Below are 16234 nucleotides of genomic sequence, written 5' to 3' on the forward strand. Positions count from 1 at the left end.
GCATGTACATTTCCCAGCTTTGTTGCACTGCTGTAAGAGCTAGAAAAATGGTCTCGTCCCCTGGAAAAAACCATGCATGAATTAGTTAAAACTATATACAGTGGTACCTTGGGTTACAGACGCTTCAGGTTACAGACTCCACTAACCCAGAAATAGTACCTCAGGTTAAGAACTTTGCTTCAGGATGAGAATAGAAATTGTGCTCTGGCGGCGCGGCAGCAGCAGGAGGCCCCATTAGCTAAAGTGGTGCTTCAGGTTAAGAACGGTTTCAGGTTAAGAATGGACCTCCGGAATGAATTAAGTACTTAAGCCGAGGTACCACTGTAATGAAGTTGTGCCTGTGTTTGATCTGTGAGGTAGCTTCTTTGCACAGACAAGTTGTGCTTTATGCATGCATGAGCTAGCCTGTATGTGATATAGGACACACTTTCCTTTAATTTCAAGGGTGAATGGGTTGAATGTAAAAAAATTACTTTAACTAAGAATGTTAATCTGATTTGATCTAATAGTCTCAACCTTGACATCTGCCCATTGTTTCTAGCCTTTCTAGCAGCTGCATATGGCTGACTTCCTACCATTTTCGCTACTCCTGCTTAGATTAACTATGAAGAGGCTTGTGCAAGAAGAAGAATGTGTGACAAGAGAAAGCAGGGACTCATTACAATATTCCTGTTTAACAGACCCTTAAAAATAAAAATCCCCTCTATTCTGTTTTAGGAAATTCCCTATGGGAATATCTAAGACTAGTTTTTCCAAAGGGGGAGAAGGATGAGTGTATTTCATACCAAAAGCTTCAGACCTGTGATCTCTGGAAAGATTTCCAAATGTGCTATTTCTGGAATTATTTCAATGAGGAGTGTATGGGAAATTTGCTCTGTTATTTATTCGTATTTGTTCATTATTTTATTTTAAAGCAGCAAGTGCTAGCTACCAGCACTGATTAACAGTCATTTTTAATTACATGCATAGCTGTGAGAATATATATGCTGATTGAATGAAGGCATCCCAACTCAAAGCACAAAGGCAATTACTGACAAACCGCCCCCCTTCGCTTTAGCCTTTTAGGCATGAACAGATGTGAGGAAAAGACGGAGACCTTTGTAAAGTGGCTCAGAGGAGCTGCTTTCCCAGAATTCCCTTTAAAATGCAGCTCATTGGAGGCAAGGATTACATGACCTCAGTTGCAAGGGTGCTGCATTGTTAGGTAAGGTTTGTGGGCCCTTTGCTGCATTGAAAAGAACAGTTATTCCTAAACACACAACACAGACCATCAGCCATTAAGAAGCAGTTTTATTTTTAATAATAATAATAATAATAATAATAATAATAATAATAATAATAACAACAATAATTATTATTATTATTATTATTTTATTTGTACCCTGCCCATCTGGCTGGGTTTCCCCAGCCACTCTGGGTGGCTTCCAACAAAGATTAAAATACATTAAAATGTCACACATTAAAAACTTCCCTAAACAGGGCTGCCTTCAGAGGTCTTCTAAATGTCAGGTAGTTGTTTATCTCTTTGACATCTGATGGGAGGGCGTTCCACAGGGCGGGTGCCACTACCGAGAAGGCCCTCTGCCTAGTTCTCTGTAGCTTTGCTTCTCGCAGTGAGGGAACCACCCGAAGGCCCTCGGCGCTGGACCTCAGTGTCCAGACAGAACGATGGGGGTGCAGACACTCCTTCAGGTATACTGGGCCGAGGCCGTTTAGGGCCGTTTGAATTGTGCTCAGAAACGTACTGGGAGCCAATGTAGATCTTTTACATGCGTTTCCCTGTAACTTGGTTATTGGCTATTATCAGATTACTCCAGACCTACCAAGTCAGATGCAGCCCACTAACCTAACAATTGCATTAATGCCATTCCGTAATTGGGCATAATTGTGGCCACAAAAACCCAGGAGCAGTGGGAAGACCGTTGGACTTAGAGCAGAGAGACTTGGGTTCAAATCACTGCTCAACTATGAGGTCATTGGATGGTCTTAGGCCAGCCATTATTTCTCAGCCTGATCCTATTCACAGCCCATTTGTTGTGAAGTTACAAGGGGACAATCCCATTTACACTGTGTTGAACTCCTTGGAAGAAGGGATGGGTTGTTTCCCTGCCTGGTTTTCTTGTTGCTGTACAAGTTTTCATTTTCCATCTAGGTAAATGTGCTCAGTGTGATCTCACTTTCAAGTTTTTGAAGGTGGTTTTACAGCTAATTACTGCATTTAAATCTGGTGCTCCTTTAAGTACAGAGCCTTGCATTGTGTCCAGGTCTTTACACAAAGGCACCATTTGAGGCCATTGGCTTCTGTGTTCACTCTTCCATTGTACCTTGTGATTGCCAGGTATTAGCCTTGTACCCTGTGTAGAGTTACTTACCTGGCTGAAACTGAAAGATTTCTTTCCATTAAGCTAGCAATGACAGACAGAAATCCTCAGTTCTGCATCCTGGATCACTGATCCGAGTGACATTGCTGTGCGTAGGGAGCCCTGAAACAGCTAGATTCTCATTTCTGATAATGTAGAGCTGAAGGTGTCTATCCTGGCAGAATTGGGACCGGAGTCAAGGGGGAATGCTGTGGCAGTTCCACAAGAATGGGAAATCCATGAAGACATTGCTGCCAGTTGAGTGGTACCAGCATGCAAGCCAGTCTATGGGACTCTAGTGTAGCCACAGTTTGGATTATCTGGCTGAAAAACTCTTTTCCACTACTTCAAATCTGCCATCTCTTAGAAATAAACAATATATTGTTACTTTTTGAAACTGAAATTGAGAAACTGCAAATGGAAGTGTCCCATTCACAGTATTAGTTTACTTATTTCCTTTTCTTCTCTGACAGCATGGGGATGAGCCATGATGATGACCATTTGTCCTGTGCTGGAAGATCTCACATCATGTCCGGAGAATGGGTGAAGGGAAGGAATCCCAGTGACCTATCCTGGTCTTCCTGCAGTCGTGATGACCTTGAAAAGTTTCTCAAGTAAGAACGCTGTTGTCAGCAAAGCCTTTGAATCACATGACACCAGTCTCTTGTCTTCTCTGCAGAAATGATGAACAATTTTCAGTGGTGGGTGCCAGAAGGTGGAAGCTGTCTCCTTTGAATCCTGGGTTTTGCAGACATTACTGGCAGGAGATCAGAAACGTTATGATACCCATATTTCAGCACCTTGACAGCTTCTTGACAAGAATCCCAGTTTTGCTGTCCTTTTCAAATCAAACCTTGCCAGTGTTTTGTGACAACTGAAATATGTTGGTTTGAATGAAGAATCCAGTTCTATGCTTTTGCAATGTTGCCATGAAAGTAATAGAGAAATGTAACATTCGTGAGTGATTCTTCTTCTTTGGGCCAAACCTGGCATAAGATATACCATGAGTCTTAGTTCTCCCATCCTCTCCATAACATTTAGTAGAAAACTTATATCATGGCATTACAAAATTATGCACTTTCCCAGCTTTCACTGCTGGCAGCCAAGGGTCTGGAGTAGAGGTAGGAAAATATAGAATGTTGTGATGTCATAAGATAAGTTTTCTACTGGATATTATGGAGAAGGAGAGCAGAGCTAGACACATGATTGTCATTTTTTGTGGTAGTCACATTTTTATCATTGTGCCTAGTTTGTTTCTTAGAATTTCTGCCAATTTCTTCCCAATTCTGAATTTGGGGAAGGTCTGAACTGGAACCACAGTTTACCCAAAACCCTTCATAAGATTATAACCGTTCCCCCCCCCCCTTTTAGCAGCTCCATTATAATCCCTTTCTGAGACCATAATCCATCAGAACATTAATTTCACGGTTAACTCTCTGGATTGTAGCCAACACATTTTGTCATGGGAATCTGATATTTGATATTTTCATTTTTATTGTGATATTGATGCTGTTAATTCTGTCCTGTAGATTTTCAATATAAGCCTCTTTAAGCACTCATTATGGACCAGAACAGTGTTGTATACCTTTTTTTTTTTTACAAATCAAATACATAGCACAGTTTCATAGCACGCTGTCACTTAAAAAGGAGGTAGTACGTATACATAGTAGTACACTGTTGGGAGGCATGTTTTGAAGAGGTTGCTAAATTGGAAGTCCATTATATTGTGAAAATACAGTCATTTGATGAAATAGAGCAATGCTCTCACAATGCCCTTCAAAATATGTTTTATCTCTTCAGGTCAAAAGTTAGCACCTGTTTACTGGTAACAGACCCACGGAGCCGTTATGTTGTGCGACTTCCTTACAAACTTCCAGGAATGCACTACAGCGCAGATGAGCAATGCCAGATTCTCTTTGGAACCAATGCAACTTTCTGCAAAAATATGGAGGTAAGATAACCCATTTGGGACATAAACAAGCTGGGGACCGAACCATAAGGCCCCAAGCATGGTTTTTTAAAAAAGTATGCGCACAGTTTCATTTATAAGGGCAAATTGTTTTGAGATGGAAGTAATAAAGAAATTTATTTTGTACATAGCATGTAATTCTGCGCCTGAGAACATGAACTCAACTGCAAAGTCAATGGCAGCTCTGTTATGGAGTTTCACTGCTCCCAAGGAAGCCAGTTTGGGTGGCAAAATTTATTCTGGCCCCTAGACTGCTGTGTGGTTTACAGAGTGGCCCTTGAGAATACAGACTTTGGTCATTTCTCCTCTAGAGGTCGCACTTAGAATAGACAGAGTAGTTTGTAATTCTGCTCTTTATTTTGGGAGGTAATTGTTTCAGTAAATGCCCCCCCTTCCCCTTAGTAAAAAATCCAGGAACTTGAAATGTGATATAAAGCAGAAAATAAGAACCATTTATATTTTTTAATGTTACATAAATGAGACGTGCCAAATTAATAAAACTTTTCACTGTGTGCTGTAGCAGAGGGAATGAACTTCAAGCCTTAACTGTTCCATTTTATTTATTCTGGATCGGGAAGGCAACTAATGCAACATGAAAACAATGAGCACAAAAAATATTTTAAAAATCTTCCTAAGTAGTGTTTTTCGGGGAATGTGGACCACCAAGCTCGCTGTTATTGAGAGACGTTCTGAATGTGTATATCTTTAAAGACCATCCCAGGAAGTGTCTGTTAAAAGAAAGGACATTCTCAATTATTTTCCCTTTGAGAAGCTGGTTGGCTTTCCTTGGCTTGATGCCTTTATATATACATATGTATTTTGCTGCTTGGCCTACTGCAGTAGTTTTCAACCTTCAGGAAATCCTTTCAGTGTTGCCTTCTCTTGAGGAACCCCTGCACGTCAGCTGTGGAACCCTTGAGAGTTGCACAGGATTCTCTATAGGGGAGGACCTTATAGTATGCACAGTGAGTTAACTTGAGGCACTGGCGAACAGTGGCATAGTGTGGGGGACGGTGGGGGCATGAACTCAGATAATGCTTGTTGCTTGCCTGAATGGAGGATAGAGGGGGGGTGTGAATGAGTACAGAAACTAGTCTACTGTACAAAGGTAAAACCCACACCTGTGGTTATGCCCACTTTACCCTCTATCTCTGCCCACCAATGGGATGTGGCCCCTGAAATGTGGGACAGAATGGAATATGGCCCTCAGGCTGAAAAAAGTTCCCCACACCTGAGCTGAAGCAAGGGCAAAATAATATGTTGGGAGAGGTGGTGTACAGCCAAATGCAAAATGGTGGTTAAGGTGGGGAGTCACTATTTTTACCTGCTGTATCCTGAGCCATGCTGTGGACTAATATGTACAGGTATAAATCTATAGCTGAAGTACTAAAGATCAAGAAAGAGAGAGGGCTCTGAGAGGTAAATTATGTTGAAATCCGACTTCTTTCAAAGTAGATGTGTTAATGGCTAGGGCTCTATCATCCAGAATATCTACAAGAAATAAGTAGAGTAGAGGAAGAGGGCTAAAACGAGAAGTTGGTCTAAGTTGCAGAAAATATTGGCAAGCTGTTTTAGCCAGTATTTATCCAATAAGACAATATATGAAAAACAGAATATAAATATAAACATTTGTTACAAAATGAAAACAAGCTTCAGTAAATCAGCCCTACTCAATTTTGTTGAAATTTGGTATTAAAAAAAGAGTTACGAAGATAACAATCAGTAAAACAACAACAACAACAACAACAACAACAACAACAACAACAACAACAACAACAACAACAACGCATAGTTCTCTCCTTATCCCTTATCTGGAAAGCACAGGTCCAAGACCTTGACCTTGGAGAGTCAGAGTAAAGAACAGTGTGACTTGGAGACCCACACATTTCCACATGCACAACTAGTTCACCAACATAGGGATGAGCCAAATTTCATTGGAAATGAATGTTCTGACAAATTTTTTAACTGTTAGAGAATTTCAGTCCCCCCGGAGATTATTCAGTAGAATGGCCTCCCCAATTCACCCTCTGCAAATCTGAGGCACAATTGTCCATCCAGTTTTAATATTGTGTAATATTATTTTACTATTGTTCAAGGAAATGGGGGTTATGGCCCCTACGCTTTCTAATCCTCTCTTAATCCATGGCTTCCTCTCCAAGAATCCTGGGAACTGGAGTTTGTTAAGGGAGCAGAAAGTTGTTACAAGACCCTTAACAAACTCCAGTTCCAAGGATTATCTGGGAAGAAGCCATGTCTTTTAAAGTGGAACAAAAGTGCTTTTTATGTATGTGTGGATGTGGTCTTAATGTTGAATGGAACTTTATTGTTAGTTCATGTTATACGGTAAAAGAGGAAACCAATACTACTGAATGGAATAAAGTCATCCTGTGTGGGATTTACAAAAACCAAACTTTTAAAAGTGGGTATTGTTGGGGGTAGGGTGGGGAAAACATAAGCTGGATTTCTGTCTTCTGTCACACTAAGGCAATTGTTTGAAAGGAAAATTGCAGCTCATAGAACTTACATTTTCCCCAAATTATTTGCCTCTGTACTATATCCATTGTAAATCAGGTGACTGGAGCAGAATGTTTGATATCTCTTTTTAAAGAATTTGCTACATTTCACTTGCCCTCATGTTCATATTTCAGTATAATGGCAATGACCGCTCCCCGCTTAAAACAGGGGGCGCCCTTTGCGTGGACGCGCGCAGCCATAGATCTGGAGCGGCCCCATCAGCATAGGCTTGGCTTTGCCTTCCCTCAGGTGGGATACCTGGAGGTCTCTGCCTACCTCAGTCAGTTGTCCAATCCCACCTGGGGGAAGCGTTGCCAAGGAGACCAGGCCAGGTAGGGGAGGGATTACCTGCCCACACAATAGAGGGAAGATCTTACCTGGGAATCCTCACTTGGCTCCAGAGCTTCTCCCACCCTACCCACCCTCAGTTAATGTCTTCTTTTGCAGGTTAACTTTTCTTCATAGGTTTTGCAGGTTAACTTATCTTCACAGGTATGCGGACACTGTTACGTTAAGGTTGCTGTTAAAGGGCCGGAAAGGAATTTCCCTGCATTGGCAGGTTTCGCCTTTCCCGTAGCAAAACATCACAACTTTGGCGGTATCAGGCCCTGGGCGGAATCCTTTAGTCCATCTTCCTCTTTGCGGCTGCAATACCAGGGTTCCCCGTTAAAGGGGTTTTCTGAAGGGAGGCTTTGACCGTACACTGAAAGGTCGTCATTGCTCTCCCCTGCGGCAGCGGCGACGTTACGGGGGCGGCTATCTCTGCTTGAACATATGTTCTCCAGAGCCAGCCCACCCCCCCCACACACTGGATAACCCTGAAGCTCCCTAGGTCCCCAGCTGGGGACTGGGGAGGGAGAACGCCCAATGCCTGAGCCAGGGTCTACCCACATTTGAAATTTAATAAAGTTGTGGCCAATTTAATCCCATAGCACGTTGTCTTGAGTCGTTATTCCACATGACGGGGGGGACCGCTCGGGATCTGGGGACTCCGCCTGTCCACGCAAAAAGATGAACCCCTTGATCCCAGCACCAGTGGCGTAGCGTGGGGGGCGCAGGGGGGGCCGGCTGCACCGGGCGCAACATCTGGGGGTTAGGGGGCGCAAATCCACGGGTTAGGGGGCGCAAATCCATGGGTTAGGGGCGCAAATTACTTGCCTTGCCCCGGGTGCTGACAACCCACGCTACGCCCCTGCCCAGCACCAGCTGTTTCCCCCAAGATTTATAGCCTTGTTAAATAGCTAGATGCAATGCACTTTGACCTTGACATTCTTCAGAAGTTTAACTTAAGTGGGTGGGAGGGCATGATTATTAGGATGTGAATACTGTAAATGCTCTCTAAATGGAATACATAAAATTTTGCTTTTCAAACTGGATCTCTAGCAAACCCTGAGATTCCTAGATATTTTATCAGGAACTCCTCAATGAGGAAACCAGCAGTACTATCCTTTTAAAGCTGTATTTAAATTGTACTTTAAATTGTCGTGGCTAGGGATTTAATTCCAGCTGTCAGCTTTCTTGGTTATTCATGGCACTTCCTTTTTCATCATTTTGAAGCTCTCTTGTTGCGAACTGCCCTGAGATCTGTGGATGAAGGATGGTATGCAAATATATACAATGGAGGAGTGTGTGTGTGTGTGTGTGTGTGTGTGTGTATGTCTGTTTCAAAAAAAGAATTCTGCCTATGTAACCAATAACAAAGTGGTGCAGAACTGAGTTATGATCCTTTTTTATTTTAAATTTAAATTTCATATTGGAGTGCTTTGTGCCCTCCCGCACTTCTGGGATCCCTGCTTTCTGACCCTGAAGGCCTCTGCCTTCTCCTTCCTTCTGCTACTGATGCTTCTCTCACCTTCCCTGGGCCGATCTATGTGCCCTAGCCTTCTTGTAGGGTCTGAGCAGTTCAGCTAGTGACACTTCTGCCTTCTGTCTCTTCTGCAACATTAAGGCAGCTCAATCAGTCATTGCCCACCAATATTACACTTCACTTGGTATACCACAATACAGATCTTAACTAATTCAAAGGAAGCGTAACTGTAGTTTTGCATTGCCACACCAGCCCCTGTGGAAGTTAATTCAAAGCTGCTTGTGTTTCAGTTTCTCAAGCCCTTTTCTTATTTATAGCCATCACTTTAAAAATTATTTTTATTAGGATATTCTTAGATTCCCACATTGTATTTTACAATTCTATTTAAAGTTTGTTCTCCCTCCTTTCCCCCCATTAAGCCAGAGTGCCTTTTGACAATCAGCCAAACTGAAACCCATGCAAACATTTTTGAGACATTCCAGTAAGTGTAAAATGGGTTGTAATAAATAATAATAATAATAATAATAATAATAATAATAATATGAAAAATATTTTCTAGTAAGAGTAAAGTCTTGCAATACACAGAAGCTGTGAAACCAAACACTTAAGCTTCATATAAAACAGCAAAGTGAAAACAGTCACACTTTTTTAATAACCCAACTTACGAAAACCATAAAACCCAAGGACAGCAATTAGACATGTTATTAACTTCACATGAGGTGGGGTTTTTCTTTTTGTCTCTGAGCATTAACAAAAGTAGAACTTCTTTGCTGGCTCATTGCCATAGTGTCTCATATTGAATGTAAATGGACTGTGAAAAAAGGCTCTATGAATTGAAACTGGAGACACTATATGTACTTTTCCTTGTTTATTTGTTTGTTTTGTATCACAAAATTTTTTTTTTAAGAAAAATTAAATTAAAAACACACATACATACACAAGACCCCAGTTGTGTTGGTGCTTTGAGGTCATCCCAAATTGTCCTGCCAAGGTTCTCTGAGGATCTTTTTAAGGCACATTTGCAATTCAACAAATTGTGTGATACAGTTCTCCAGCCAAACAATGTCTAAAGGTAAAGGTACCCCTGACCATTAGGTCCAGTCGCAGACGACTCTGGGGTTGTGCGTTCATCTCACTTCACAGGCTGAGGGAGCCGGCATTTGTCCGCAGATAGTTTTTCTGGGTCATATGGCCAGCATGACTAAGCCACTTCTGGCGAACCAGAGCAGCGCATGGAAACGCTGTTTACCTTCCCACCGGAGTGGTACCTATTTATCTACTTACACTTGACGTGCTTTCGAACTGCTAGGTGGGCAGGAGCTGGGACAAAACAACGGGAGCCCACCATGTCACGGGGTTTCGAACTGCTGACCTTCCGATCGGCAAGTCCTAGGCTCTGTGGTTTAGACCACAGTGCCACCCGCGTCCCAAACAATGTCTACAAAGATATTAGAGGGAAATGTGCATAGACATGCACACATTATTGAAAATAGCATACTTACCAACATGTGTATATTAATCAAAGCTGCATACAAAAAGGGAAGGTGAAGGTAAAGGACCCCTGGACGGGTAAGTGTAGTCAAAGGTGACTATGGGGTTGTGGCACACATCTCGCAATAAAGGCAAAGATGGGGGGAAACTGGTGCAGATTATGAGCAGAGAAGAGAGGTGTTGCAGAGATCGGGAAGTCTCAAGCTCCCATATTAATCTAAAATAAGCAGCTAGATTGTTTACGAAAAGCATCTATTTTATTTCTTTGGGGTACGAGGAGGAGAAAGGGGGGGGATATGATAGAAATAAAAAGTGTCACATTTCCCACAGTCAAGTGTGTGTGTGTGGATGCATATTTCCAGCCTAGGTGGTCAGTGCAGAAAACATAACTGTGTTGTTCTTTGAAAATATCGCTTTGCTTAAAAATGAAGCCAATCAGATACTTCTGGATTCACATGAGAGTCTTCGTCCCTCACAAAAAATAGCTGATATCTCCAGAAAAAAGGACAAAATGCCCTTGCTTTTATGTTGGCAGCATTTGATGTGTGCTGGTCTCTGGTGCCTTGTGGAAGGAGACGCATCTTGCAAAACCAAATTGGACCCTCCTCTGGATGGCACAGAATGCGGAGCAGACAAGGTAATCCCCCTAAGGGAGAATTCAGGCCTGGTCTTTTTATTAATTTGCTGTGTCTCTATGCTGCCTGATAGCAATTTTTTCTAGCCAGTCGACAGTATCAGTTTTCTAAGAGTTGCCCTTCCACTTGCTTTTCAAGACCATTTTCTACTCAGATAATGTTTGTGCATGTTTTCTTAGGAATCATTGTGTGGGGTGTGCATTAATTACATTATGGCAAATAGTTGGTGAACCTCAATACAGTAGACCAGAAACTTACGCGGGGATTACATTCTGGCGGTCTTGCACCAAAGGCAAAATGGTGCAGTCAGGAAGACACACACCCACACCCTGAAATTGACACCCCCATCCCTACCTGTTTAATGCTGGTTCACTGAGCAGATAAGATCTTGGGAGCCTCACAAGGCCTTCCAGAGTCCTCATGCTACTCTCCAAAGGCTGGCAAGTGCAAGGCAGAGGGCTTAGAAATTTCCACAGCAGGAAAGCCTAGCACAGAAATATCTTTTTAAGTCCTTTGCCTTGCTTTCCAGGCTCTGGGAAGGTTGTACAAGTGTTCTGGATGCTGTTTTGAAATCTCACAAAGCCCCTTCTGAGGGCTTTTTTCAGGTCTCCCATCATTCATTCATTCATTCATTCATTCATTCATTCATTGGCAAAGTGTGTAAGGCTGTGATCGTGTAAGTTAACTGCATGTAAGTTTTGGGCCTACTGTACTCTTACTATTGGCAGTATCAGTATCTGATACTGGTGTCTTATTATTGTATTGAAGCATGCTCTAAGCAGCTGACTACAGGCTTCCAGATAAGGTTTCCCCCCACAAAATCTTCCTCAGCGTTCTCTTGCTTCTCCAGTAAGCAGAGCAGGCTTGCGTCTCGGAACAGATAAATCAGACAGGCTGTCTGTCTCTTTGTTAGAGCCTGCCCCAGCCAGCCGACATAGTGCTCCAAACGATTTTCCTTGCCTACATCATCCAAACTGAAATCCTACATCCCATAAACCCTTTTGTCTCTGCCCACTAACACACAGCTGGAGGAGGGTCCCATCCATCTTCCTCTGGCATATTTCTCAGGATGATTGCTTTATTATTATGCTGCCTATCAGTATGTTTTTTTACCATGTTTCCTATTATGTTTTTATCATTGATGTTCTGCGATGTGTTTTTAATATTGTACATCGCCCTGGGAGCTTTTCATAAAGGGTGGTATATAAATTGAATAAATAATAATACTATCACCTTAAAAGTGTTTCAAGGCCCTGATTGCAGTTTTTACAACTGGGAGGACTTCAAGAATATTTATCTCCTATATTTATTTACCCAAGAGGATATTGCCACCGCAAGGGTCCAGAACTATGGGCACACACTCCAACCATGAAGTTCATTAAGTGACCTTGTGCTGGTCACCGTCTCTCAGGGTTGATATGAAGATAAAAAGATGAGAAGCATGTTTACCGCCTTGAGTTGCCGGTGGTAATGCTGGTATATACCTGTAATTTCTCTATTTCAGCTTAACAAGTGCTTCCACTTGTGCTTAACTACATCCTTGTAGCCATTCCCCTATTTGTTTGATGGGTCTCAAAGCACCTGTGTCATTGAAGTCATTGGCCACACTATTCTAACCCCTGTTACATTCCAGTGGTGCCGAACTGGGGAGTGTGTCAGCAAAACTCCCATCCCCGAACATGTAGATGGAGACTGGAGCATGTGGAGCCAGTGGAGCATGTGCAGCAGGACGTGTGGGACCGGTGCCAGATTCAGACAACGCAAATGTGACAATCCACCGTAAGTTGCCTCATTCCAATGAGACATTAAAGCCTGAAGGCATCTTATGTAACCTAGTACGCTGCCTTATGCTGAGTCAGACTGTTGGTCCATTTAGTTCAGTACAGTCTACCCTGACTGGCAGCAGCTCTCCAGGGTATCAGCTAGGGTTATCTTCTAGTAGTACCTGGAGATGCCTGGAATTGGACCTAAGGTTTTCTGCATGCAAAACAGATGCTCTGGCTGAATCAAACCAAGGTTGGACAGTGCTTTGACAGGAGACCTCCTGGTCCTGGGGACCCTATATATGCCTCCTTGAATTTCACATAAAAGCTGTGGTATACAAATGTATTAAATAAAGTAAGCTGTGGAAGAGGCCAAAAGATGCAGCCGTTACTTCAGGAGGCTCCTTTGTAGCTTGGTCTGCTTTCCTTGCCATTTCCTCATTTCTTTTGTGCATAAGCTAACTCTGCAGCACACATCACTCAAAGCTGCAGCATCGCTTAAGGCCCAATTCTATGAAAAATCACAGAAATTACCATGCTGTGTGCCAATCTCATCTATAGTTGCCTAGATGGTACACGCTATGTGGATATCTGGGGTCAACAAAATCTGCTTGAGCAGACAAGAAATATAGTGTGTGCATCAACTTCAGTAAAACTAAATCTCCCCAGTGCCCCTTACTTTAATGCACCAGATTTTTGCACTGATTTTTCACATTCTTTTGCTCATGTAAGTTCTTGGCTCATAAATGGCACATGATCCTGTTTCACTCCCTCTCTATAGATTCACTTTATATTCCTGTCTGCATTCTTTGTTCTTCTGCAGCTGGTTTATTTGCTGTCCAAAACTATTGATTGAAGATTTTAAAAATACTTCGTTTGGGGAATTCAGTAATGTTGGTGGTGGTGTTCTCTGCCAGGGATGGAGGAGAAAATTGATTTTGTTCAATCTTCCAAAACAATATGCAAATCAAAACCCAGCCATCCCACTCTCCTGAATTTCCCCCTAAAATTCTTACCTTTTTCTGAATTTTGCACTGCTGTTCTCCAGCCATGTAAAGAGTACAAAAATGCATATACTGGGTAAATGTGCGTGCCTCAGGGAAAAGAACATACAAAAAATGTGTTATATTAAGAAAAAGTGTTTTGCAAAAATGTGTATATTAGGAGAAATTTACACTCAAATGTTGATGGATTTTGAGGAAGGCTTATTTTTAAATTACTAAAGGGACAAGGGGGGAGGGGTAAAAGGAGCTGTGGCTCAGGCCCCACCCCTAATGACATGTGTCTCCTCTGATCCCGGAATTAGCATGGATGTCTGTGGCAGGGAAACCTGTGCGTGTAGGCGCCCCTGAGTCCTGGAGCGCTCCATTATCAGGGTTCTAGGAGCCAGAGAAAACGAACATAAGAAGAGCCCTGGTGGATCATGCCAAAGGCCCAACTAGTCCAGCATCCTGTTCTCACAGTGACCACCCAGATGCCTGTAGCAAGCCCACCAGAATGACCTGAGCGCTACAGCACTCCCCCCTCTTTTGTTTCCCAGCAAAGGGAATATGCAGAAGCTGGGACAGGGCTGGGGGAAACCCTGAGTCATCTGCCAAGGGAGACTTCACAGCCCTTTCCTCCCCACATTGCTCCTTCACGTGAATAACATCTGAGTGATTTGGTGGCAAAGGTGGGATAGGAATCCTGGGTTTGCTAGCTCACAGTTCAGCATCTTAGCTACCATGCTACTACTCTCTCAAGAGTTTTGTCTTCCTTCCTTCCTCCCTCCCTTCCTTCCTTTGCCATTGATGTACAGTGGTGCCCCGCAAGACGAACGCCTCGCAAGACGAAAAACCCGCTAGACGAAAGGGTTTTTCCGTTTTGGAGGCGCTTCGCAAAACGAATTTCCCTATGGGCTTCCTTCGCAAGACGGAAATCTCCAGGACAGCGGGGAAGCGCAGCGCGTCTTCCCCACTGTCCTCGGACCTCCTCCGAAGGCTGGCGGTGGGGCGGAGAGACCTCCTCCAGCCGCCAGCCTTCGGAAGGCTCCTCCGAAGGCTGGTGGTGGGGCGGAGAGACCTTCTCCCCGCGCCAGCCTTCGGATGGCTGTCCTGAAGATTTGCGGTGGGAGGAGGGTTTTCCTCCCCACTGCCAACATTCAGAACAGCATTCTGAATGTTGGCGGTGGGGAGGAAAGCCCTCCTCCCACCGCAAGCCTTCAGGACAGGTCCGGGAACCGAGGGGAAGGCGCGCAGCGCTTCTCCTCTGTTCCCGGGGCTTGCGGTGGGAGGAGGGTTTTTCCTCCCCACCGCCAACATTCAGAACAGCATTCTCTAGGGCCTCAGGCAGGGGAGGGTGTTTGTGTCACTTGCAAGCTGATCCTACCTGGTCTCCATGCTGGGCAGGGGAAAGCCCCTCCCCCCTGAAATCACAGGGAGTTGCTGCCAATCAGAGTAAATTCTGGACTAGATGGAGCCATGGTCTGACTCAGTGCCATAAGGGGACTTCCTGTGTTCTTATTCTTTTAACTAGAGATGCCAGAAATGGAGCCTGGGGCTGGGACCTTCTGCATTCATAGCAGATGCTCTATCACTGAGCTGTGGCCCTTCCCCAACTTTGTTGATTAAACACACGTGTGTGTGTATGTTTGGTAGTGGCACGGTTCTTCACAAAAGACACTCTGCTCCTGGCATGGTGACGCAGATGAGTTCCAGCTGCAGATTGGAATCTTTTATGGAAATTCTGCCTGGCTAAGGAGGATTTAGGAATTGGATGTTTTAGGCCTTATTTAGATAACGAGGATTAGATCCCGGGAGCTTTAGCATGAGCTTCTCCCACATGTAGCATCTGAGACAGGAAAGCATTTGGGTTTGGATTTTATTCAGCGGATTCTATTAACAAGGTAACTTGTGTATACAGAGATCGTGTTCCCCACCCATACTGTGCAACCATTTTGCATGCTAGAACTCAGCAGCTGTGTTAAATGTAAAGAGCTTTAGAAATCAATGAGGGTGGTAAGTGGATGTTATAAATGACAGTCCAGTGTGGTGAGTTTTGAGTTAAGGAGGGCCAGTAGCTGAGTGCTGGATCATATGTTCTGCATGCAGAAGGTCCCAGGGTCAATTCCCAGCATCTGGTTGAAGAATCTTTTGGCTGCAAAGGACCATTGCCTCAGATATTGGACAGCTGCTACCCATTGAAGTAGATCTGTGGTTCACAAGCTCCTCCACCTCCAGACCACTTGACAAATTCAAAGGAACTTAATGGCTTACATAATAAACGTTTTTGTTCTGTAAACCAAAGCACATGAATAACTCTTAATAACCGTAGTCTTTCTTTCAAATGCAGTGGGTTTGCTTGTTTTCATGAGCAAAGTCATGTGAAGTCAACTTCACATAAAGTTGTTTATCAGCTTTACTCTTGGGACAGGTTCAGCATTTATCTCACTTCTGTATTTAGACTTGAAGGTGATAAGCAATGAAGATCCCAAGTCTTTCACCAGCAGCATACTATGAAAATCATGAGCACTGTTAGTTAGCTTGTTTGATAAGCCAGCCCTACTCAAAACAGCCTGTTTCCATCATCAGGGGAAAAGTAAATAAATAATAATTGTTCTGCATCCTTACAATGGAACATCTGATTGAAGCTTGTGGTCCACAGGCCAATAGTTGAAAGCCACTGCAATAGAGAGTAGTGGGCTCGATGGGCTCTTG

At 43.4% G+C, this 16234-nt stretch overlaps 1 protein-coding gene across 3 annotated transcripts in view; it reads left to right on the plus strand.

Annotated features, from left to right (window-relative positions):
• Positions 1-16234, plus strand: part of ADAMTS17 (ADAM metallopeptidase with thrombospondin type 1 motif 17) — a 170099-nt gene that overhangs the window by 88288 nt on the left and 65577 nt on the right. For all 3 annotated transcript variants that reach the window (XM_083586287.1, XM_083586288.1, XM_083586289.1), the window contains 4 exons: positions 2834-2974; positions 4161-4311; positions 10677-10778; positions 12410-12555. In XM_083586287.1, coding sequence (XP_083442413.1) covers positions 2834-2974; positions 4161-4311; positions 10677-10778; positions 12410-12555 — 540 coding nt within the window. The remainder of the gene's footprint in view (positions 1-2833; positions 2975-4160; positions 4312-10676; positions 10779-12409; positions 12556-16234) is intronic.

Source organism: Podarcis filfolensis (assembly GCF_964270895.1).
Source record: "Podarcis filfolensis genome assembly, chromosome: 14".
Classification (NCBI taxonomy): domain Eukaryota; kingdom Metazoa; phylum Chordata; class Lepidosauria; order Squamata; family Lacertidae; genus Podarcis; species Podarcis filfolensis.